Below are 26,588 nucleotides of genomic sequence, written 5' to 3' on the forward strand. Positions count from 1 at the left end.
AGATTAGCCGACTCCGACTCCGACTCCAGCTCCGGCTTTCAGCTACAACCGACTCCGACTCCGACTCCGGCCTACCAACTCTAGCCGACTCCGACTCCGACTCCAGCTTTCAAAAAATGGTTGGCTCCGACTCCAACTCCGACTCCACATACACAGAAAAAAAAATTAATTTTGAAATGTTGAAAATTTGGTAGGTTGAATATTACCTCTATTGTTGAGTAATATTACATAAAAAATGTTTAAAAATGTGAACCTGATGAATATTCATCAAAAACTGATGAAAATTCATCATTTTCTGGGGTAAAATTAATCATTTATAGTTTTTGACGCAAAATCTGTCACCATTTCCTGATGATTATTACCATCATTTTTTTCTGTGTATTTTTAAATGTTTCAAAAGTTAGTTAACTATTATTTCGAAAACTTTGAAATATAAATAGGATTATTTAAAAACTCTCTATGTGGAAAAAACAGAAAAAAAGTTTCTAGTTTTACAAGTTTCATACGTTATTGAAACAGAAATCAAAAAATATCTCCAGTTTTGAAGGCATTTTCAGAAGAACAGTTTGGTAAATCAATTTGGATTTATTAACTTAACCTAAAATTTTCATAAAATTGATTTAAGCTAAAATATTACATTTTTATTATTTTTGAATGATCATTAAAAGGAAGCTGACCTTAATGATCGATTTAACATATAAATTCAATTTGCTCACTTTTAGGTCCTTTGATGTTTTTAAGACGTCCATGGACATCACGCCATGCCTGAAGAAGATTATTATTACAAAACAATGTTTCTAAAAAAAATCTTCGTGGTAAGGACGTCTTTTTTAATATCCGTGACCTAGAAAATATTTTATCTAGGAATTTTGGATTTATTTTAATTTTAAAATTTTCTATACATTTAAAAGGAGGCGCGCAATACATCTTGAATCTTCACTTAAAACGAAGCTTTATGTATGGTCGCGCCTCCATCAAAATATATGAAAAAAACTTAGAATTGGGGAATAAACAAAAATCCACAGGTAAAATATTTTCAAGGTCACGGATGTTTCCAAAGGATCCTTAAGCTACCTTTTCAAGAAGAAATTTTTTAGGTACATTAAGTTGCAATGATAATCACCTTCCGTCATATTGGCGTGGGACAAACAGTATGAAAAAATTCTTACCGGTGGAATAATATTTTGATTTTCATTATTTTAATTAAAATTCGAAATATAAATTAAAATCCTATCATTTTTCTATACATTTTTTGTATCTAGAAATCCTATCCTATCCTGAAATCATGAGATTTTTTCAACGATAATATGCAACTAAAGTTTGCCTAAGGATCAACATTCTCTGATTTTAGTAGAGCAATAGTAAACATTAAGATAATCGATAATTTTTACATATTCAATGATTATTTCAAAATTAGTTGCAAACTTTTTGATTTTTTTTGTCAGTTTCAAATATTTTGAGTGTGTCACTTTAATTTTATTGTACTTTGTTATAAACAAAATTTGCATTATTTATTGTAAGAGTTATACTGTCAGTGATTTTTTTTCCGATTTCCATAAATAGTGATTATTATTTTTTATCTTTTTATGTACCTCGTAACTTTGTTCCTGAAAATTGATATACTTAAAACCTCCAAGACATTCGCTATCGGTGTAAAAGATGACTGTGTGTGTATTTTTTCAGAAAAAACTGGATTAAATTTGGTCAAATTTTAATTGAAATGGTACATAATTTTAGGCTAAAGAAAGCTGTCAAAAATCAATTAAATATTTCTGACTTCAGAACCAATATTGTTATTATTTTTTTGAGTTATGATGATAACACATACTTGGGTAAGAGTGGATTAACAGGTTATCATTTAGTGATCATAGATTTCTAAAAAATGAAAAATAGCAACTCAGCGCATGCGACTAGAAAAACAATTAAAAATATAAGAAGTATTGTAAATAAAGCTGTTTTATAGCAAATATTGAAAAATAAAAAAAAACATATTTTTTGTTAAAGATAACTCCGACTCCGACTCCAACTCCGGGTTATCAGAAATTTTCGGCTCCGACTCCGACTCCGACTCCAGCTAATAAAATTTAGCCGACTCCGGCTCCGACTCCGACTCCAGCTGTTCGAATTTTGACGACTCCGACTCCGACTCCGACTCCAGGTCCACACACAGCCCTGGTATATGAGTCCGTAAAATTTATTACTCGTAATCCAATCTGGACCACCTGCAGTGCAGGTGCAGGCTCATATAAGATTTTTTTCAAACTTCACGAGAATCGAACTCACGACCTCTGGATTGGAAATCTAGCACGCCGCTAGTCGAAATCCATCCCCTACCGGTCAGTATTCCCAGTGAGTTGAATAACTCTTTGAAGGGATCTGACTTTGCCCAGCCAGACAGGAATCGAACCCATCACCCCTCGCTTACAAGGCGAAACCCGTAACCTCACGGCCACGGTAGCTCGGCAATTGGCAATTGATAAGATTGACTCTTCGAGGAACATGAAGTTATCTGCCGGTTTTCCTGAGCTCCGGAAGTTTCAAAGAGGAAGTCAAAAGATGAAAAAGAGATGAAATTACCACTCACGCTGTCAGGTTATCGGCCCGTGACTGAGGAGTGCAAAAAAAATGTGGAAAATAATCCAATAAATAAATAACTGTCATCATTCCAGGCCCATTCATCCGTATCGTCACACGTTGGCCAATTGGTTTACGTTTGCAATTTGCTGATTATTTATTAATGCATTCCGTTTGAGGTGGGAGGCCTTCCGGTATATTTTTGCTTTCTGTCCCATACCTTTCAAAGCGGTTGTCATTTTCACTTAAATCCTTTCTGGATAGATTTTGAAGCTTTATTCGAAAAAGTAATCCCCTCCCCCTTCGCTATTTTACAGCCCAGATTAGCGGGAAAGCGCGCGCTTCACATAAACTGACACTTTGGCGCTTTTCGCTTGACACGCGTGAACGTTCACTCTGTGCCGGTGTGTAATGCCTCAACTTTGCCATTTTTGGAACCCTTGCTCAAACTTTTGTGCTCGCGTCACAGGCTTTTCATTATCCGCGACGCCAGACAGAGGAAGAGGCGCTTTGGTGGAAATAGAAAATAGATGAAATTGTTTTATGATTTTATAAGTTTAAAAATATCTTAATTGACTGCGGTTTAAAATAATAAAATTTCAAATGTCAAATAAAAATTAAAAATTTCATTTTGTATTTATTTGCTTTGACTTGAGACAAAAAATTACATTAAACCCGTTTCCTTCACAACCCCCTTTTCCCTAGTCATCCTGAGCGTGTGCTAATTATTCTTATTAAATAAATTTAAATACGGCTAAGGCTGCAGGTCACACCGTGACAGTTTTCAAAGCTGAAAGCCAAAAAACGGTTTTTATTGTTTGGCAGTGGCAGAGCACGCATCCTCGTTGAGAATATCTTGACGCTTGAAACCGGGAAGAAAAGTGATCCCTGTAGGCAAATGGGGGTGGAGGAAAATGAAATTGAGATTTCCCGTGGGAGGTAAAGTCTTTGCCTCTGTTGTTGTTGTTCGGAGAAGTTGGTGGGTTGGGACGCGCGACCTGCAAAGTATTTTGTAATTAAGAAGTTCTCAGATTTCTCAGCTCGTGCCGTTGTTCGGGTGCTTTTAGCATATGTAACACAGCCCTGGAAAGGTATATTCAGACATCAAGGAAAAGTTGGTGGGGTGGAAAAATGTAAATGCTGTTGTTTCGTACTTGGAGTTGGTGGAATTGGAGCGATGATTTCGGAATTGTTTCTGGTACTTGTTCAAAGCGGAAACTTTAGTTATTACAAATGTTGAAGAATGTGACTTTTTCAGGTACAGAAACTAGAGAGCCTATATGGAGAGACGAAATGTCACTCTCAGGGTTCCAATCGAACTGTCAAATCGGGGTTCCAATCGAGCAACAAGGTCATGTAAGAACAAGGTCGGAATCAATTTAAAATCATTTTGGCAAAAAACGAGACTTATAACAATCAATAGTATTGTAAAACTGTTGTTGATAATAATCTGATAGTTTTTGTTATGTTTGTGCTTGTTCGGTACAAGAAAAGTGCCAGCACCAAAGAAAAACTACAAGTTTTTCAACCTTAAATTTGAATGACTTTGAGTGTTTGAAATTTCTCCCAGAACATTTCATTTCCCTATGTAGGTCCCTAACAGAAACTACTCTGCGTAATACTTTCAAATTTTGAATTGGAAAACAAAAGCAGCACAACTGCTGAACGTTTTGACAAACGGATAAATTACCACTACAAGACCAGAATCACAACGACAGAGAGCAAACAAACTATTTGTATTCCGCTGGTACTCATTAGAGCGAATTTATAGTAATTAAATTCAGCACATGTACGAGATTTTCCCCAGCGGAAAGTGTTAATGAAGTGAGCATTAATTACGGATCCATTTATTTTCATTTCGTCAGTTCCCTTTTGGAGGAGAAAAAAAGTTGCTCTGGAAGTGGGAGGAGGTGGTCAGAAAACATTATTCCGAGGAAATGGCGTGATCCATTCCATTCCCACCATCCACCCCTTCTGATATCAGCTGGTGGTGATTTGTATTCACAAGTGTGGCCAGAACGCTGTCCAATCTGATCTGTTTGCTCATGTGAAAGCGAGTACTCGGGTTGAGCTTTGACCCTCTGCTGTCCATTTTTTTCGATTTTTTTCATGCATGACAAAAATCAAAGATTTTATTCTTATTTCTATTTTTAAAAGTTGCATCCACGTAAACTGGTGATACTTTCGTTTATTATAAACTATAATTATTTTTTACATTTTCATGATTTTGGGTCTGGCTTGTAGAGGGTTACCTGATGGCATGCTGGACTGTTCGAACGAAAATGTGTTTTACCTTTCTCTGTAATTTAAACTATCAGTTTTCTTTGTCGTCAGCAAATATTGGCATAAGGGAAAGATTTTAAATCGCTCAAAATGCTTTCGAGTTTTGTTTGAAATTGTATAAATTTATTTGAAACAAATAACGCTTATAAATTAGAGCAGAAAAATATTGAATATTGTTTTCACTGCTCGGAGAAAAAATCATTTATTTGTTCAGAAAAAAAGGAACAGATGATAAACTTTCACTTTTTCTCGAACCAAAGTTTCCACACGAGGATCAATCCCAAGTCGAGAGTAGAATAAATATCATCAACGAACTCCCACGTGGCTCCCAATGCTGAGACTGTCAGCAGTAGGCGTACCTCACCACACGTGTGCAAGACTCTTGATGAGAGGAGCCCCCAAAAAAACTTTACCAAGAGGTGGAACCTTCAGTTACGAGGCATGGAACCGTTCATAACTAAATAAAAGATATTTCGGACGAAGGAGCACCCAGAAATGAAAGTTTTTGACTTGGAAAGTTGAATTTTATGGAATTTGCAAACTAACAGATCCCTAGAAAAGTTTTTATTTTTATCATTCGGGCAAGATGGAAAAACTGTGAAAAGAATAGTCCTCCTCCTTGCTTTCATTTTTCCCCACAGTCAGTCATGTCGTGGTGACAAAAACATTTTGCATAATGGGGTCGTGCATAAACCACGTGGCCTTTTTTTGGAGCATTTTTGACCCCCCCCTCCCCCCTCATGGTTTTTCGTGGTTTCATGCCAAACCCCCCCCCCCCCTATATGACCACGTGGCTTTTTCCTCCCAGGCGAAAAATCTAAAAAAAAACAAAATTAGTTTAGATTTCAAAAATGTTTATCCACAAATTATATGCTGTCAGTGGGGGTGACTTTGGGTCAAAAAACGATATTACTGTTGTTATTTTAACCACAATAAAACCAAATTATATCGAAATAAACAATGTTGGGGAATGTTCTTAAATGATTTACCAACATTTTCCCAGAAGTTGAGTATAATCACACCGTTCATAAATGCAAATCGTTTTAAAATTTAGCCAATCTCACCCCTTAGAGGGGGTGACATTGGTTCAAAAAGAAAACATTTTAATTTGTGTATGTGCTGTAAAACCATTAAAACTAATTTAATAATATAAAAAAACAGAAATTCACTTAAAAGTGTGAAAAAAGTATTACATAACAAAGTTTAAGGTAAATAATAACAGTATAACAATTTATTGAAATGGTACAGAAAGTAAAAAAAAACTCTCAACAAAACAAGAAACTAAGTAAAACATATGCATTCAAAATTATGGAATTGCAGTGCAATTAATTGCATCCAGAATAAATATGCTTTAAGAATTAAATCTACTTTGTTATATAATCAGCATTCATGATTTAATTAAAATGCGCTTTTAAATATTTTCATTAAATCAAAATTATTTAATAAAAAAAAAGTTTTGTTTCAGGAAAAAATATTTTTATATTATTTTAAGGAAATTATCTAATTATGAAAGCTTATATTTATGTTAATATTAATTTTATTCCTAACATTCATAAAAATCCAATCTAAAGCTACTTTTCTTTTTAATTAAGCATGATTGATTCCAATGATTCAGTGTGTCAAAAAAAGTCGAGTTGTGTAATTTATTTCTGCAACTATTCTTAAAAAGGTACCTAAAAATTGCTATAAATTGAAAACAGTGCACTTTATGAAAATTTCACTGTAATTCGATTTTACATCGAAAAATAAAGTTGAAATTTTTTTGCGATGAATATTTCGATTTTTTAAATCAGTATTGATTTAAAAATAAATAACTCAAACAAAGATTTTTTGCCCGTTCAGGAAATTTCTGAAAAGTTGACAAAATTAAAAAAATACAAAAACCTGTTTTAGTGACAAAATGTGAAACTAAAAATCAGCAAAATAAATAACCATTTATCATTTTTTTCAGTGTAGTCCATATCCATACCTACAACTTTGCCGAAGACACTTAATCGATCAAAAAATTCCTTCAAAAGATACAGATTTTTGAATTTTCATATTTCAATTTGTATGGAAAACTATATGGACAAACTAATGATGCAAAATGGCTTCTTTGAGCATACCGAAGGCACCAAAAAAGTTTCAGACGGATTAAAAAACTCAAAAATTAAAATTAAAGAATAAAGACCAATTTTGTAGAGAATTGCTCGGCTGTACAAACAAAAGTCATGTGAAAATAATCGAAAAAATCGATCGCGCTTAAAACCATTCTTTTAATCATGGACCGCCAAATTGTTTAAGTCTTACTCTTACTTTAAATTGAATTTGCTGTCGACTACGTGTTTTGATAAATTTAAAAAAAGATTGAGCTTAAATTTGGAATTGATTTTACAATATATTTTTAGTTGTTTAAATAGGCTATCTGAATGATTAGGAAATTATCTACGATTTAAGATTTTTGATCCAACTTTTGGTTGCTGAGATATTACCTCAAAATATATACAAAAAAATAATTAAATATAAGTTATTTTTTCAATCTTTTCAATATCTTTGAAATTATTAACACTGGGACGCCCAACGTATGTCCAATATACACGGATGCCCAAGTCTCCCTAAAACGTTGGAACGGTAACTTCAACTCGCAGGTTTTCGGGCTTGTCTCCGCGGAATTTCGGGCGATTTTTTTTTACAAGAGCAAACAACAGTTGGAACGACATTTTTGATCGCAAAAATTACAGATTTGATCAAATCGAGCTATGCAAAGTTTTAAGATCATCTAGACATCCTTATAATTCACTCAAAAAAAATTGTCCCGGTTGGTTGAGTAATGCCAGAGAACCAACGAGTTGAAAAAACCGTTCCATCTTTTTAAGGAGTTTTATTTATGTTGATCTTTAACGGCATTGTATTGAAATTTATTTCACATATTGATATCGGCATTTGAAAATTATGTAATTCAAATTATTTTAATGTGTCTATATATTTGAGTGGTTTTATTTGAGGTATGAAGTTGAAGTTATAGGACACTTTCCCAGCTTAACCTCTAATACTCAAATTTTTTTTCGAAATTTTTTATTTTTCCCGTGTTCAGGAAGTTGTTTTGAGCAACTTTTGTTCTACAAAAAACTTTACTTCTATTGTTTTATGTTTTGCTTGTTTAATTTTAAGTATTTTAGTTTGCATTTATCTTGTTTAGTTTATGTTTGTTTTTGGTAGTATTTGGCCTATTCTACCACCTCCTATCATTATCATTACATTTTGCCTATCTAAATTTTTCTTGTTTTTACAGTCACTTTTTCATTTTTTGCTTGTTTTTCACATTTTCTGCTACAAAATAGCACCATTTTCATTAAAATTGTAACAAAAATGCGTAGAGGCATGTCTGGGACACTAGAAAAATCATAGCATACTTCTTTTTACTTGAAATATAGGAAAAGTTAGTAAAAAAACACAGCCAAAGTTGACCCCCAAAATAATGACATATCAAAAAACATTGGCAAAGTTACATAAAACAAGTAAAACTTCCAACCTATAAATTTCCTAAAATTTTAAGAGTTCTTCTTTCCAATGTTTTTTAAAGATCAAAAATTGGTTAAAAATGGATGTTTGGCGATTTTTTAAATCGAATCCCGTCTAAAGGCGGGGTTGGGTTGTGGAGGGTTAAAGAAAAACAAATATTTTCAGGAAAGTGCACCTTTGGCCCCTTTTTTTTTAATCTTTAAATTAATTAAGAAAAAAAAACAATGTTTGCTTGAAGTTTGTTTTTTTTTCAAAAAATCTAAAATGTTTGCCCATGTTTCTCTTTGGCTCAAGAGATGGTCCCTATTAACATAAAAAAAAAACAAAAAAAAATACCTACAACTTTGACGATGGATAGTACTACGTGTATTTTATGAAATGTTATGTAATATAACAATCCGAATTGTGTAACCCATGGAATAAGGAATACCTTTTAGACCAAAATATTCATCCAATTTTTTGGTGAATCTTAAAGTATGTATCGTACGTTTTTTCCGTGACTGGGTATTTTTTAATGTTAGACGTTTCACTTGCAAATAAGGTAGTGAAACTGGAACTGCGCGATAATCCTGAAATTGGGGTTTTTAGTTTCTTTTTACATAAAAAAAAATATGAGAGAGGAGAGACATGTGAGAGGAGAGACAAGATATCTTGAGTTTGTTTTAAGTGTCAAAAGGAAATCTTTCGATAAAGATTCTTCGATCACTTATAGGACCAATAATCACCGTAGCTAAGATCTAAGATTTTGAAAATATATTTCTACATCTACTTTCAATGCAAATTTGCAAGCACATTTTTAAGCTACAAGATACCATCAACATAAAAAAGAAATTTTGTTTGCATTTTGGTATGCATTTTTAAAGTATATTAACTTTGGATACTGTCACTTTATTTTTTAAGCTTTTTAAGCTTTTAATCTTTTGTAAGAAGGAATTACATGAGTATTAAAAAGTGTTCATTCAATAACAGGCTCAAAGTATTGATATGAATCTGCTGATATACATAATTTAATATTGAATTGGAAAATATTGTGACATTGAAATATAAGCAATAATTCTAAACACAATAGTTGTATGATTTTAAAGTGTAACAAAAAATGTATGCATATAAGTGAACATAATGCGCGTATTTTTTTGTATAGAAAAGATTTTTTTTAAAGGCCACGTGGTCAGCCGTCGACCCCCCCCCCCTCCCCCCCATGGCTTTTCATGGTTTTTTTCGGTCGGATTTTGGACCCCCTCCCCCCCCCCTAAGGAGACCACGTGGTTTATGCACGACCCCTTAATATTTGCTCGCCTCGGTCAGTCCCAGCACTTCCGGGGAGGGTGTCGACGTTTTTGGGGGCAAGTTCTGGTGTTGGTTGAGGGTTGGGGGATGGGAAACTTGGCGAACTTTCTTTTCAACAAATTCTCACATTTTTGATTTATTCTTTCCGGGTTTCTTGAACTCTGTCCCCCTGCGTTCCGGCGTGCGAACATAAAGTCAGTTGACTGCCGAGGCAACTGCTGCGAATTTCGATTTTGAATTTTTGATTGAATTTTTTTTTTCTTCTCCTCTTGTCCCGCGCAGACCTGCTACGAGATGGAACGATACCTGAAGGATGAGCCCAAGCTGCAGACGACCTTTAAGCCAGCCGACCTGGACACACCATGGGACCTGTTTGCCACGCCCGGCCCAATTTCGGGCTGGAAGGTAGAAGTAGACTCGTACTGCTTAGAGGAGCTGAACCTGCACGACCGACACTCGAGCTCCTCGTCCTCGTCCTCCTCATCCTCCTCCTCCTCGTCGCCGTGCTCCGCCTCCTGGGACAGCAGTCCCGCGTTGAGTTGTGCGGTCGTGGTGAAAAAGGAACGCCTCGACCCGGAGGACGAAGAAGACGACGGGAACAACTCGGACAGCTGCTGCGACGAGCCCGAGCCGGAACAGTTTAGCAAAATCTCCATGCACCACCTGCACCACCATCACCACCACCACCCGAACGCCATCGAGCTGAGGTTAGTGGCGCGAGCGACGACCTCGGACCTGTTACCAACGCTGACGCCTCCCTCCTCGCCTGAGTCACACCTCAGCAAAGGCAGCGGCAGCCCAACGTCCAACCCCCTCACGACGACGACCCTGGCGGCCACGATCAAGACTGAGCCGGAAATTGCGTTGCTGGAACACCAGGGCGGCGGCATCCTGCGAGTATCGACGGCCTCCGGACACATACCAAGGAACGCGATCGTCCGGCTAACGACGACCTCCAGCAGTAAAGGTGGCCACCTGGGCGTGACGCGAGTGATACAAGTCAGTCCCCAGCTGCAGGCCGCGATCGCCCAGCGAAGTGCGTCGTCCTCACCGAGCGCGGCGATAACAGGTACTGCACGATCCCTCGACTTGATTGTATGATATTAATTCAAGGGTAATTGTTTAACCACTTCAACAGTGAAACACCACCAGCGGCAGCACGACCACAGTCCCGACTCGAAGCGGCGGATACACAAGTGTCAATTCCTCGGCTGCAAGAAGGTCTACACGAAGAGTTCGCACCTGAAGGCGCACCAGCGAACGCATACAGGTAGGATGATCGAGGGAATATTTTAAATGATGGTACATTTTTGCCAATATAAAGGCTATAAAATCACTCGAAAAATTAACTTCTTTATTCGACCTCGTAGACCCACCTTCACGTATACCTATCGACTCAGAATCAAATTCTGAATAAATGTCTGTGCGTGTGTATGTCTGTAAGTCCGTGCACCGAAAAATATGCACACGATTATCTCCAGACTGGCTTAACCGATTTGGACCGTTTTGGTCTCATTCGATCCGTCTTGGGGTCCCACAAGACCCTAGTAAATATTTTGAAGTTTAGAAAAGTACTTCAAAAGTTGTGCTTAAAAATCGAGTTTAGCTAAACTTCGAAAGATTGTAAAAATGTTTTTGTAAGGAAAATGCCATACATTTTAAGAAAGGTATTTAAAAGACATTTTCAGCAAGCCCAAAACGTTGAAGATCTGATAACCCTTTCAAAAGTTATAACCACTCAAGTGTTATTTATACACTTTTTAGAGGCCGGATCTCACATATTTTGATGAAAACGTTGTCCGGATCTACCATGCGGTCTATCGTGGGATGGGTAACCAAAAAATCTTTTGAAAGAGTCCAAAAGATTGAAAATCTGACAACCCCATCAAAAGTTATAAGTATTTTAGTGTTTTTAATACACTTTTTGAGGCCTGATCTCAGATATTTTGAAAAAATAAGTGTTATTCATACACTTTTTATGATGCTGTGTAGTGTATTCACTTTATGTATATGAGGAAGGTACCGACCACCTAAAGGTGGATTCAGTAACGTTTTTACATTATAACCATCAGAACTTCGCGATTTATGCGGCTTGTAGGCGATCATTGATCTACAAATTCACCAAAAATCAATGTTTTAAACCAAATTTTGGTACAAAATTATGGTTTTGGTGGTTTGATTTAGGTCATTTTCCGCCAATTTTGTTCAAAAGCATAATTTTTGCCCCTGACCATGAATCCGAACTCCATTTTTCGATATCTCGTGACATCTCGTTTCATTTTAAACATTCGAAAAAGACGTGTATTTCAATAATTTTCTGAAATGGAGAGGATTTGGAAATTTGGTGTCAGAAAGACTTTTTCAACCTAGAAGAGTATTTTTTCATTTGGAACTATTTCATTCATTTTACAATTTAGTGTTTTTGTCACTTTTCCAGGGTTATTTTTAAGAGTGTAGAATTGCTCCATTATCCAACCCATCGTTGGATGGGTAATCGAAAGATTTTTCCAACGAGTCCAAAACATTGATGATCTCGCAACCCTGTCTCGAGTTATGCCCACCTAAGTGATATTTATGTACATTTTTGAAGCCGGATCTTGCTTAAATGTATGTAAACTATGTCCAAATCCACCATCCAACCCATCGTTGGTTAGGTAACTGAAAGACCTTTCCACTTCATGATATTTGTGTACTTTTTTATTCCGGATCTAAAAAAAATATGAAATTTGTGTCCAAATGTATGTGTCACATAATGTCACCCACTGTTTATAAAGAGTGAGAAAGGCACCAACCACATAGGTGGATTAAGTTATTTTTTTCGTAAAATCGCGATGATTCGTAATGGTTCTATATGTAAACAAAATTAATTATGTGCTCTACAAATTTGCAGAACATTGTTACACTTTAAAAAATAACCCTAAAAAGTTACAAAAGACATGAAATTTAAAAAAGATTTTTTTTGTTCTTAATGAAATAATGACTGGGATATTGCAAATTGGAATAAAGACTACATTTTCAAACTTTTGAGCAATTTTACGCTTAAAGACAGAAAACTAGTTTTTAAGTTTGAATGTCTACATGCTATCAATACAGATTTCGAACATATTTTCAAATTTCGATGCGTTGCCAAAAATTTAGTACAGTCCAGACTCGATTATCCGAAGGCCTCTGAAGTGCTCTATTTTGCATATTTCGAGCCAACTGGTAACTTTTTCACAAAATTTGAGTGTGAAAGACTTGCAGACCTTCTCAGCTACCTTTTAATAATGCAGAATTTGTTAAATAGTTACTTGTTGACTCGAAATTTGCAATAAAAAAACTGTGTCTCCAAGGCTTTCGGATAATCTAGTAAGTACTGAAGCTAAATTTCAAATGTAATAATCTCATTTGTTAAAGAAAACCTGAGTGTTTTTCAAAAGCCAAGCCTGTAAAAATATTTTTTAAATATTGTGTTGCACAATTTGTTGCTCACAATGTCTATTTTCCAGCCTCTTGGTTTAGCCTATTTTTCTCAATTGTAGAATTTTTTTCGATTGATTTTATGTTTTGTTTCTTTGCATTGAATGTTGGAAATTTTAGGCATAAAATAGAACTTTAATTTGGAATACAAAAAAAAAGTTTCATTATTTGGTAATTAACTATTGGTCCGATTTTCAATGTTAAAAAATGAAACTCTTGCGAAAGTTTCTGATCTTTTCAATAAATATATATCAAAAATTTTATAATTTGGTCTAAGAAATTAGGAAAATGATCCATTTGTAGAGCTTTTCAAAAATAAAACCTTATTTTAGAATTTTGAAATTATTTTTATTAAGAAGATCAGAAAATTTCGCAAAACAAATCATTTTTATGCATTAAAAATCGGACCACTAAGAGTACTGTCAGTAAATTGCTGGATAATTAGGTGACATTTTAAAAATAATATCCATCAATTCGAATTCTTTGCGAGGCTCAGAAACTAAATGACCGATGCTGAACATTTTCTCATTTTATCAAAAATATTTTATTCAGGGATGATTTTCTTTCATAAAGTGTTTTAAAATTCAAAAAACGTTTAAAATTGTACATTTCATTAAAAAAATTAAGTACTTTTCGATTGCTAATTCAATTTCGCTCTAAAATTATTATTTTTTGTCAAAATTTTCGGTTGGAAAACCAAAAACATAAAACTTTGTGAAATAATGTTCGACACAGATTTGAAAAATTCAGCTGTAGGCCAGATCCTTGCCCATGTTTTGTATACGTATGTTCTGGAGCTCGGTACAGATCATCACAGTTTGGCTTTTTTTAAATCGTCCCTAGCAAAATCAAATGGTTATGTATTTCAAGAATACTTATTTTATCTTGATTATTTACCAATAAAACCGAATTGAAAATCCGAAAAATAACTCATAACTTCACCATACCAAAATTGACCCCAATAAATAATCTCAATACCAAACGCCAAACGCATTCTCCTATCTCCAAGAAACGGACCTCATTCAAGTTTAGCACAAAGGCGTCACTGATGTCGTTCGTGTCCAAACTACTTCTCTCCCAGCATACATTGTGTCATCTAATGGGGCAGCAATCAAACTACTTTCCCCGAACACACACACACACATTCTATGTGCTCCGTTTGGGCGAAGAATCAAATTCACTTTACATCATGATTGAATTGAAATGCTATTATGTAAAAATGTACCATACACAGACTGACTGAGTGTAGCGACAGAGAGCGAGTTCGAAGGTTGGGGCGAAAAAGCATCCCTCAAAACTCAATCGCCAACGACGACGACGACGACTAGTACGAATCCGTCTCTAAAGGTTCCATCATGTGCGAAAGAAGCGCCTCGAGTTGTGTGCTTGTGATGCATGCCGTATGATGACGAACGACGACTCTGTGAAAAAGCTTTTTAAGGCCAGCCAGCAGCTGTAGAAACGGGGAACCGAGAGAGAGTGAGGCTTTTCAGGATACAAAGTCACACACACGAGAATGCTAGGAAGAAAGTTTGCCTCCCCCCTGTTCCTCCCATCCCATAGAGATGATGGAAATGTTTGTATACTTTCATTGAAAAATTCAACAATATTTACTGCGAGAGCAACGTTTGTACTTTTGCCGGCATTTTCCAGCAGCTTTTCCGTCTGCCGGCGTCGTCGTCATGGAGTCAGAGAGCTTTCCCCCCTTGCTCGTCCTCGTTCCCATATCCCCAAGTATAGTCGAGTTGCTGCTGCGAGGAGGAAAAGCTTTCGAGCGTGTACAATTTACTGCAACATAAGCACTTTTTGAGTAATAGCAAATCGTCCTCGTTCCGCGGGGATGGCTTCGTCGAAGAAGGGGGAAAGGGGTGGGTTTTGGGTGGAAAAATGGGGGCAAATCGGTCGCGGTACGATGCTTTTCTTACACTTGATTGCATCCTCAATTTCCTTCTTTCCCATCGCGAAGCGAGCGTCTCGTTCATGTATTTTTTAAATGTTGCCAAGATTTAGGAGTTGCACTCCAGATGATAGAGTGGAGTTTTTCGTTGATGTTCAATTTTTCTTAAAAATAATATTTATGTTTCAAATGGAAATTTCTGAACATTTAAGTAATTGGTACGTATATTCCATTTTATAACTTGAATGTTCAAAATTTACACCAAAACGGTGTCAAATTACATGAAATCATTTTCCCCTACGCTTGCCAAGTCACGGTGCAGCTGACGGCAAATCTTGCAGTTTCAATGAACTTTCCCGGGGTGGAGGTGGCGCGTAAAGTGACGACGAAACAAGAAGCGGTTGTCACATTTCAGTGGATGCACAATCAATTATTCATGCACCGCTGATTGATTACACTTCCCAAAAAGGATTGGCGCGGATGGCGATGGTGATGATCATCAGATGAGAGCGAGAGACTTCGACCTCCCAATGGATGGGTACATAATACTGGGTTAAATGAGTCGAGCTAAATGATTGAAAGAGATGCCATTGATGGCACTGAGTTTGGTAAGCATGAAGAGGAGTGTAAGCAATTTACGTTGAATAAGCATAATTGCAACCTTAAAAGATAAGCAAGAGAAAGTGCCAATAAGAGCAGGGTTGCACCCAAAACTAGGCAGCGCTCGTCCGAGAGAATGATGTCCTCGAGCCGAGAGAATAGTGGTACCATCCACGGACACAGAGAACACAGCTCGAGATGGGCGAAAGAATTATTCCCTCGAGGTTCATTTGCAAAAAAAGTTCATCCGTCAAAACAAAAAACAAAAAGTGTCGACCACGGGAATCGAACCAGAGACCTTTGACAGACTTACCTAACGACTTAACTGCCTCGGCCACCACAGCTTGTTGAACGAGGAGTGGTTAGAAGTCAATGTATGACACTTGTTGGACATTTACTGTTAGAATTAACAAATGAACACGTTCGTTTTGATGGTGTGAGTTGGTAGCATTATTCTCTCAATTTTGGCCCTGAGCCCTCAATAAATTTTGAGGGAACGATTCTCTCGACTTTGAATTCTAGGTGTGCTATGATCCACGAAAACCATAATTAGCTTTTTTACAATCCGCGGTGAACATTTTTTCGCGAAATTTAATTAATACAGTGGACTTTCTGGCTGTCGATCTTCTCGATATCAATATTGCTCCAACTGTCAATAAATTTTTCAGTCCCTTCAAATAGATGCTTTGATTTTTCGTTCTATAATTTGATAACTCCCGCTCTCGACGATCCTTTCTATATCGATAACGAGAAGATCCACTGTAGCTTTTAAAAAATGATTAAATACTGGTTATCAGCGATGGAATAATCATCATCAAAAGAAAATCTTTAGACGTCAATCAAGAGAATAAATCCGAAGGGAGCATGGCTCTCCTCTCTCGTGCACTAAAGATCAGTAAAAGGAATCTTAAAAAATCATAATCTTGATTATTCGGCAGAATATCTTTTTCACTACTACACTTGCAAGTGTAACGTCACACGTCGAAAAATGAACTGTCACTTTTTTTAGATGGGCAATGTGTGTAAACAAAGCGAAATAATTTATTTTAAGTGATGCTAACAAGGAAATTCACAAAAAGTCATCAACAGATTGATTTTCTTGGAGAAGTCCGGGAGCGATTTTCTTTTGCGTGATTTGCCTCCTCTCTCTACCGCGGGTGAAGAAAGTTCACAAGCGAAAATGATTTTTTTGCGATTATTCCATCCCTGCTGGTTATACATGCGATTTAGAACAACTTTTGTTAAAACATAATTTAAAGCAAATTTTTCTTGAAAATAAATTTTAACAAACTTCAACTTCAAATAGTTCATTTATTCTTATGAAAGTGAAATTTGAAAATTCATTTAAAATCTGTTCAGATAGCATGTAGACTACACAGAAAAAAAATCAATTCCCGTAATCGTCAATTGTGCTCATGAATTTGAGAACTACGACGGAATTTATTCATGAGTATGGTGCATTTGCACTATAAACGTGAATATATTCATCGTGGTTCTCGAATTTATGAAGATAAATTATGATTTCGAAAACTTACTTTTTGCCGTGTAGCGTTCACGAATATATAGAAAAGAGAAAAGCGTTTTATTTCGATTGCCTCAACCGGAATTGCCCCAGAAGCTAGCCTGAAAATTTGAGATTAGAGTTTTGGGAAATTTGAAAATGCATTCCGTTTTATGATTTGAAATCATGTTATTAAAAAATCATGGCTCTTTGAAGTAATTGAGATTGATTTATTAATTAAAATGTTCCTTATTTTAGTTGAAAATTAGTTATCGACATATTTTTAAACTGGAATTACGGTTATTTTGAACAATATTTAAATGAAATTAATACATGACACATTCTGCCGTGACGTTACAACGGTTTTAACGTTTTTTTCATTTTTTTTGAATATGACTCCGAAATTTAAAAGAATAATTTTATATTCAATATTTTTTACAAATTCTTAAAGGACGTTAAATTTGTTATAAGAATAAACGTTGGGTTTATGATTTTACTTTTTCATTTCTGTGCTATGAGCAAAAATAAAAAAAAATATTCAAAAAATTATTGTGGAAATAGTGTCAGGCAAACAATGTTTGGCCTTCATAAATTTTACAATTATTAATGAGACTCAATTTGAATGGAATCGTAAACAAAAACAAGCATTCTCCAAGTCCTGAAATTAATCCAATAAATACTAATCCAACATAGAAGAAAAACAAAAAGACACAACTTGTAAAAACAACCCACCACCATCAATGTGTTTTTTCATCGCGCCTCGTTCCCAATTCTGATGTAGCTGATCCATCATCGTACTGGCGCTTAATTCAAGGGGCTTTACCAGCATCATCATCATCATCACGACAAGCACCTCTCGGCACGTGAAGTGATTATTTACGTTCCACTTTGAGGAGGAACACCCGAGAAACAAGTGGCGAAAAAATGTGGCGGGAAATGGATGCCAGATTTTTTGGGAGGTTGAAATTTGTTAAACGTCATTTGGCTGAGAAATTTTGCTTTTAAAATGTCACGAAACGTGCCGACGTTAAAAACTAATGGTGTCTGGGATTTGCGGTGTGAGAAAAAAAAGTGAGCCATTCTGGGAAAGAGCTCTAAATCACGAACTCTAAGCGGTAAATAAGACGATCTAGCGATAAGACACGTCTCGTGAATTATCCAGGTCTTGAGCGTTTGCTCACTTTTCGATTAAAGACTGTTTGAGTAGCTTTGGAAAACTCAGAATAAACAAATTTGTTTTTTTTTGTGCTGGAAGATCTCAGAACGAGGTCATTTACTTCAATTTACAAGTCATTGAGATCCCTTTCAAGATTCTAGCTATCGATAGCATCCCCTTGAAATCGAATTTCTTCCCAATTATCATCGTTTCAGGGGAAGGCAAAAAGCATCCTAATTGCCCACTCTCGAGTCGGGGGATTTTCTGTCTTGGTTCTGAATCATTAGATATCTTCGATGAGGAAAAGTATTGCGCTTGTTGCGAAAACATCAGCTGGCCTACAAAGCTCTCAAATTCACATGAAAAATGTTCAAAACAAGAAAGAAAACCGTATAACTTGTCCTTTTCCCATCACAAATTGCGTGGCTCGAGATAATCAAAGGGCACTTACTGGCCCAAGACGAAAAAAAAGAGAGCTTTTCCACCCAAAAAGATAACAGCTGCTGGGAGGCAAAAGTCCGTGAAGTAATCCTCCAAGACAAGACCGAACCGAAAAACAACCCGGCGGGAAAAACCTCGATACTAATGGCAATGACACGTGAAATTTGCCTGGCCTGGAGAGATTATTCTTCCGGAAGGGATTTGGGACACGCGAAAAGTGGACCAACCAATTGCGCCACACCGCAAATGGCCACGTGGTAAGACACGCACAAGAGAGAGCAAAAAAAGGTAAAATTTTGGATCTCTTGAAGTTCCCCCGTCCCCCTTTCATGGCAAACAAATTGGTCATAAAGAAGATGTTTTACAGCTGCTTTGGTTGGATTTTGGGGGTCTCGAAGTTGGGCCCGCCCCAAGTCTGGCTCTGACTTTTTGGTTCGGATTCCGAGCGCGCTATGCAGATGGTTGTAAATTGTGATTTTTTATTGATTTCTTTCGGCTGCTGGCGATGCTGCTCGGTTGAGAGGGTTTTACCGAGAATGATTGGGGATGAATGAACGGATCAATGATGTAAGATCGTAAATCGACGTAACAAGAGGATGCATTTAAGGTTTTGTGGTATTTTGCGGTGTTTTGTGAGGTTGAAAACTTTTTAAATTTAGTTTATAATCAAAATGTTTTTCATCCACATAATTTGGTGCTTCAGAAAACAAAAGGGAAGAAATTTTAACAATAAACAACAGGAATTAATGTAAATATTTTAACAATACTTAACAAGTGCAAACAAATTTTAGAAAAAAAATATTGTAAATTTATCTCTGCACAAAACTTCATATGGACCCAACTCATTCAAAATGAGGAAAAAATGCTCCGACCCCTCGCCGATTTGCGTGCAATTTTGTTGCCTGGGGTAATTTTTGCCCCTGACCTCGTATCTGAGGTCCATTTTTCGATATCTCGTGACGGTGGGGTGGTACGACTCCTTCCATTTTTATGGATTTTACCAAGACATTTTTTCAGTGATTTGTATCTCGAAACAGTGGTAAGATATAAATTTGATATCCAAAAGACTTGTGTGTTAAATTGGACGCCCGATTATTTGATGATGGTGTACTTAAAATTCGGAAAAACGTAGCTAACATCAAACAAAGTTTTGAAAATAGTTTTCACTGCTTTTTTTAAAGCTTTTAAAAATATGACCAAAAAATGATCTGAAGTGATCTGTGAACGTATAATTCTACTGATGGCCATGAAATATTAAAAAAGGCATTTATAATGTGAAAGTCAATCAGCAGCTTAAATTTGACTAATATGGAGTATTTTAATTCAAATCATAAAAATTTGCTCACGATTGCCCAGTAATCGATGGCAGAATAACAAAATCATACCATTATCCTGTTGTTGATGAAAACTAGGGGAGTGTGGGGTAATTTGGACACCCTAAGGAAATTGCTCTGCCACGGGCTGTATGGATATTTTAAAGGAATGTGGATGACACCAGAGGATAATAGAGACCATATTTGATGGAAAAATGTCATTCATTTCGATAAATTTTGATGAAAAACCCATTTTTACCGCAAAAATTAAAAGGTGTCCAAATTACCCCCACATTTTTGTGTGGGGGTAATATGAACACCCCTATGGGGTAATTCGGACATGCCTTGTGGGGTAATTTGGACATGCCTTGTGGGGTAATATGGACATACCTTGTGGGGTAATATGGACACCTTTTGTGGGGTAATTTGGACACATGTTGAAGAATAAGATTATCATTTGATTTTTTGAGCATGTTTTTGTAATTGTTTTATATTTTGATTTGTTTATTTTGCTCACAATATTTTATCAAAGGTTTAAATAATGATTTTGTGATAGAACTATAATTCAATAGGAAGATAACAAATTGTTCAGTGTTGCATACATAATTCAATCATTAATTCTGAAATGATTTAAACATTGATTCTGGATTAGGCACAAGTATAGTTTTTAGTGATTGAGGTATTGTTTAGATTTCTAGATTAAATTTTCAAAACAACCTATCCCTCATGGGTTTCTTATGCAGATAGGGCCTTTTGAAAATTTAATCGAGATTTATATAAATCAATCTTTACATAAACTTATTAACCTGAAACCATCATTTTTTTTTATTTTACATGTAGCCCTTCTAATTTTAATATTTTTGTAAACCAGCATAGAAATTAGAAATGTCACAGAAATTGACTAAAAGCAAAATGTGCAGTAATCAAATTTCATCCATTTGAATATTGCAATAAATTTATCTAAATTAAAAAATAGGGGTTTTGTGAAAGTTCTGATTGCTCACATTCCTTTTTGAGTGTTTTGACATTTTAAATCCCTCTAAATCCCTTTAAGAACTCAACCAACCATGAAAGTTATTTTTTACCTGACAGGTAGGCTTTCAGGTATGTCCAAATTACCCCACAAGCCATGTCCAAATTACCCCCATAGCATGTTCTATCATAAATTGCAATTTTTGATGATAAAAATTGATAAAATGCATAATTTTTATACGTACATATCTCAGACATCGTCCAAGCAACCCCCTTAAACAAAAAATGTCCACTTTTTTGCCATATAACCTCTGCAAAACCTTATTTCCCAACCCTCAAATATTAGAACTTAAGGCAGTGCCAACCGGCCTTTGGAAACTTTCACATACTATACCAAAACTACTTAACCTATTCCAACTTTTTTGATTTGTCCATACTCCTAGGCCATAACTAGTACTAGCCTTATCACTTAAATTGCCGTTTTCACTTTATATCCGAAGAAAACGTGATTTTTTAAGGGGTGTCCAAATTACCCCCGCTGTCCATATTACCCCAAACTCCCCTACATCAATTTGGTTTACGTCTGATATTTGTCAAGTAATACAAAAATTTTATTAGTACAGAATTTTTTTTCCAACGCCAGATGATATCACAAAGATTCTAATGCAACATGAAAATCTTCTCGTCTGATGATTCCAAATTGTTCTCAATAACCACTTAAGTCGCGAAATCTGGAAAGTTGGGAACAGACTGGAATTTACCAAAATCCGCAAAAAACGGGGAAAAGTCGGGAAATTGTGATTTTGTTTTTGAAAAAAGTCGCGAAAAGCCTGTAATTCCATGCATACTTATTTGAAAATTATTCCATTTGATGATAGAATTGAACATTTTTTAAACATTTTGTTCAATTTTTCATATATATTCAATTCGTTAAAGGCTCGTTGAGATAAAATGTTGAGAAAATGTAATTTTCTACTCTAAAGTATTTAAATTACATAAATGTCTGAAATAACTGAAATTTTAAACAAAAATCAACTAATAAATGAATTTTTACAATTTAATACATTAAAAAACGTTACATATTTTTAAAGATTTTTTTTTGTGTGGTAGGCTTTCTAAAAATATTGGGCACCCCTGCTTTTTAACTTTAAATCTATCAAATAAAAACGGATACATTTCTCGTAATCAATGAAAAATAATTGAAAACCGTTTTTGTTTATTTTTTATATGAAAAAATGTTAAATTTCAAACATGATTAAATAGTTTCATGTATGTTTCAAAAGTTTGTCTTTTTTTTTAAATTTCCCTTAAAATAAAAGGTTTCTATCTTCTATCCCTTTTCCTTTGCAATTTAAATGAGTTTCTTTTCACAAGTTTCGCGTACTCTTGATAAAATCTTAATTAATAGCAATAATTGTTCCAAAAAGGATTATAATGTAACATACAGCTGAAAGAAACTCCAAAACACTGTAATGAACTTCTAAAGAACTATATTCTAACTTGATTATTCAGCTTTAAAACCAATATGAAATTGAAATATCAAAACAAACGACATTTAAAAGGAAACTTGATAAAAACTTTTTTTTTTGCGTAAACTCTTAGATGTTTAGTTTTTATAGAATTAAGGCCTAAGGCGTTATTTGAAGAAAAAATAAGTTTAAAATCAGTAAATTTTATCTCTTTGCTATTCCCATTCTTTTTCCTTTCGAAACTAAGGAATAAAAACTCAATGTTTTGCAATGTTTAAAATGCACCATCAAATCAAGTCAAGTCATACTTTTTTATTTTTCTTTTTGTTTTAGCTTTGTTTCTATTGTCGAAATTATGATTTGAAGCACGAACATTTTTTTAAATTAATTTGTTGTTAAGTTTCTATTTTAAAACAAATGGCCCATAGCCGTTTTTTTTAATTTATTTAGAATTTATGTTAGGTTGACTGAACATAAACAAAAGTGCTCAGATCGGGCTCAAATTTTTTTTGGGTGATAAAAAAAATACAATTTTCGTAAAAACTACTTTCTTCAAAAAATCATAACTCCCCGCCATTTCAACCTATAATTGCTATCTTATACGCAAATGAAAGGTGATAAGTTGGCCTTTCAAAGAAAAATAGGAGAGATTTCAATCATTGAATGACGCAACTTTTGTTAACCAAACATGTATATGTCATCGTGGAAGTTTTGAAGTTATCGCAGTTTTAGTGAAAAAAGTTTCCGCAACCTTTTTTGGTGAATAATTCCTATTATTTGAGGTTCTGGAAAAGTATGAGAAAATCGAGAACTCAAAAATAGAATTAAAGTGGCCATCTACACCTACCGCATATAATGCGAAACTTAAACATTAAATGTTATTTCAAAGAATCTGGGTAAAACTTATTACCAAAATTTAAAAAAAAAATTAAATCTTTCCTTTGAACAACTTCAAAATTTTACATTTCCAGTAAAAGCCCTTGCTTTAATGTTTCATTTTGGATCAACATTATTTTTTCAAAAGTTTAAGCAATGTATGAATATCAGAATTATACCAAAAAATTGAATTATACACCCAAAGGAAAAATATATCTCAAAATCTGCAACAGTGGATTTGCTGCAGAAAATGTCACAATTTATAACATTTTTTGCAGCAAGCCCGTAGATCATTTTTGCCCGCGTGTAAACATTTCAGCGATCTGCAGTTCTCACCAACACATATAATGCTGGCCCGTCCCCGAGCAACACTCCAAAGAGAAGCATATGTTGGTGCTCTTTCACTCACTTTTCATCAAGCGTCCATGGCGCGGTGGTAGCGTGTCGGATCAATAACCAAGAAGTTGGTGGTTCAAACCTCGTTCTGTTAAGGGTTTTTTTTGTGAAATACAACCAAAAAGCCGTCGGTAATGTCGATAATTGTCGGTAACGGGCAAAAATGTCATACCCCTATATCGCAAAAAATGCATGAGGACAGTTTTCATGCAGATTCTGATATACTTTCATGCCGCCATGCATCACAATCATGCGACTGCCAGTTGGGTGTACCAGAATATGGTCTAATATATTCCTTGAAGTACTCAAAATGCTATTGATAACAGAATGGTATTACTACACATTTCCCTTATTATTAATCCTTGCTCTGGCTTTCCTATGTTCCTTTGAAACCATCGGGTAATCGAGGCTTGAGATAATTGAGTCTGAACTGTTTGGTGCAAAAGTAAATTTTCAGTTAGGATTCTTTTAAGACCCTAATTTTGATTGTATAGTAATTGAAATTATACAATATCTAGTGCGATTGTGAAATATACTAATAATGTTCAAAATAACAATTCAATCTAATATTTGGAGAGAACTCGATCTGAAAAATATCCAAATAAAATAAAATATAGACTAAACCGGACGAAATGGGAACATGTACATGTATTTATATTAGTTGTTGCCTATCATATCTTAGTTATGTATAGTTCCAATTTTGAAAATATGTGGTCTTTTAAATATGTTTGATTTGGTTTTCGATTTTCAAGACTATAACGATCCTAGTTCATGGTACCACGTTGAACTATTCCTCAGACCATCCCTTATTGTTTACCCCTGATGGACCTAGTCCAGCGTCACTTCTCTGCAGGACACAATCAATATTCAGCTCATCCTACCATGAATACTGGGAATCTCCTCCTCTTGCCTTGCATTATATGGATCACCGAACATGCACTGCACTGCACGCTCGCTTCCGCCCCATGGAATATGCATATCAATGATGCCGGCACCACCCATCATAATGGCCAACCAGTTACGGATCATGAAGTATCCTCTTCCAGCAACTCACACCCAAACACACACCTGATGCGAAGCCTCACCCACACGCTACACTCTCACCCGTGTTCACACACTCAGGTAAAGAGGCATAACAATGATGGTTCGCCTGAGACAATCCCCGGTATCCAGAACTGGGACAACGACCGGGGGGTGTTCCCAAGAAGTGGTTCTCGGATGACAACAATTTCTGTTATTCTATTGCAGCGATTGCCCTGCCGGCGTCCGCTACCGAACCCCCCGCAGCAGTTTGTATCATGATATCTTCGCCGGGACCAAGTTGTGCCACGCGGCGTGCCTGCTTCCCGAGGAGGCATCATCCCGGGTGAACAAGAGAGCTAGACTTGAGCTTGCACAAGGAAGCATAATTTCATAAATATGATATAGTTATTATCACGAGACTCCATAAATATAATAAAACTGTGTACCGAGCGTGATGCCAACCTCTTGCCGTAGTAGTTCTGGGAACGACGCCGCCGTCCGGAAGTGGGGATTTGGGGTGATTGTTTCCAGTAGATCTTTGCGCTCGAGTGTTGTTTAAATATATACGTTCGTAAAACACAGACTAACTCGTTGGAGTGTCGACTTTGGGAAGAGTCCGAGAATGACTCGGGGATTGACTTTAAAGCTTTCAGCGCGGTAACGACACGATGAGTTGGATGATGACGATGGTCAACGCCATCTCTCTTGCAGTAGTGCTTTGTCTCTCGTCTTCAGCAGTGAGTGCCAAGATTAACGACTTGAAGAAGGATACTCCCAGCGCGCTGGACAGCTAGGAAGACGACGACGATGATCAACGAGCTTCCAGCTGGGCTTTCAAGCAGAACAAAGCCATTGTTTCCATCCCCCATCGCAGTTGTACAAGAAGCTGCAGTATACAGCATAACGATGCACTTCCGTTGGCCGGGATTGTGCGGTGTGGGTGTGAGGTTCGGTGTTTATTTTTGCCCGCTGCTACAAAATTACACTCTTCAGTTTGAGGAATATGAATAATGCTGCACGCGCGCCAGTTAAGATGGCTGGCGCGCTCCCCAGGATGATGCAGCTTACCGGGGAACGTGTTGCAGCATCACTGTTACTACTTGCAGGTTTCGATCCCTTCGATTATTCTCCATATTTGCTGGGAATGGAAACACTTGTGGCGGTTTTCCCGGGGTGATTGTTCCTTGAGATGGAATTGAGTACGGAATGAAAAAAAAAAAATGGAAAAGACATATATTTATTATTGGATGCGATTTTGCTGAAAGCTACACAATAATAATTTTGACATTTTACACATTCAATTCATCTAAAACAGATTTAAATAGCTTTATAGAGGGTGACATTGGGTTTGGAGGCCCTCTTTTTCAACTCGCAATATCTTGGAAACTAATGGATCGATTTTTAAAGTTAATAAATCAACTTTAGGGAAATTGATTTTTTTTAGAAAATTTTTAATCAAGAATAACATTTTGAAAGAGCAAAAAACAAAATTTTGATTTTTTAGATGTTTGGTTACATTTCAAAATTTTGAAAATAAAAATTTAGATGCGAGCAGAACATTTTACAAAGTTTTATATTTTTATCTTTGAAAATCAAACTCAAAGTTTCCAAAATGTCTCAAGTTGAAAAACGAAGGCTTCTGAGATGACACTGAGGAAAACACATTTTCACAAAATTTAAACTTTTTAAGGCTACCAGTAGTCCAATCAACAAAGTTAAAAAAGTAAAAAATTGCGAATTATTTTTAAATTAAAGAAACTAAACATTTTTTGAAAAATTTCACCATAATATGTTTATAACTTGAAAACCGTGTGCACTTTATTAAAAGATTCCTTTTTCG

General features: G+C 35.7%; 1 protein-coding gene across 1 annotated transcript in view; it reads left to right on the forward strand.

Moving 5' to 3' along the window:
- The first annotated feature begins 9,930 nt into the window (after positions 1-9,930).
- The window catches only part of LOC120417618 (Krueppel-like factor luna), a 69,938-nt gene continuing 53,280 nt past the window's right edge, over positions 9,931-26,588 (forward strand). Inside the window, exons 1-2 of the mRNA XM_039579732.1 lie at positions 9,931-10,714; positions 10,784-10,915. Coding sequence (XP_039435666.1) covers positions 9,940-10,714; positions 10,784-10,915 — 907 coding nt within the window. The 5' untranslated portion in view covers positions 9,931-9,939. The remainder of the gene's footprint in view (positions 10,715-10,783; positions 10,916-26,588) is intronic.

This window comes from Culex pipiens, chromosome 3 (genome assembly GCF_016801865.2).
Source record: "Culex pipiens pallens isolate TS chromosome 3, TS_CPP_V2, whole genome shotgun sequence".
Lineage (NCBI taxonomy): Eukaryota > Metazoa > Arthropoda > Insecta > Diptera > Culicidae > Culex > Culex pipiens.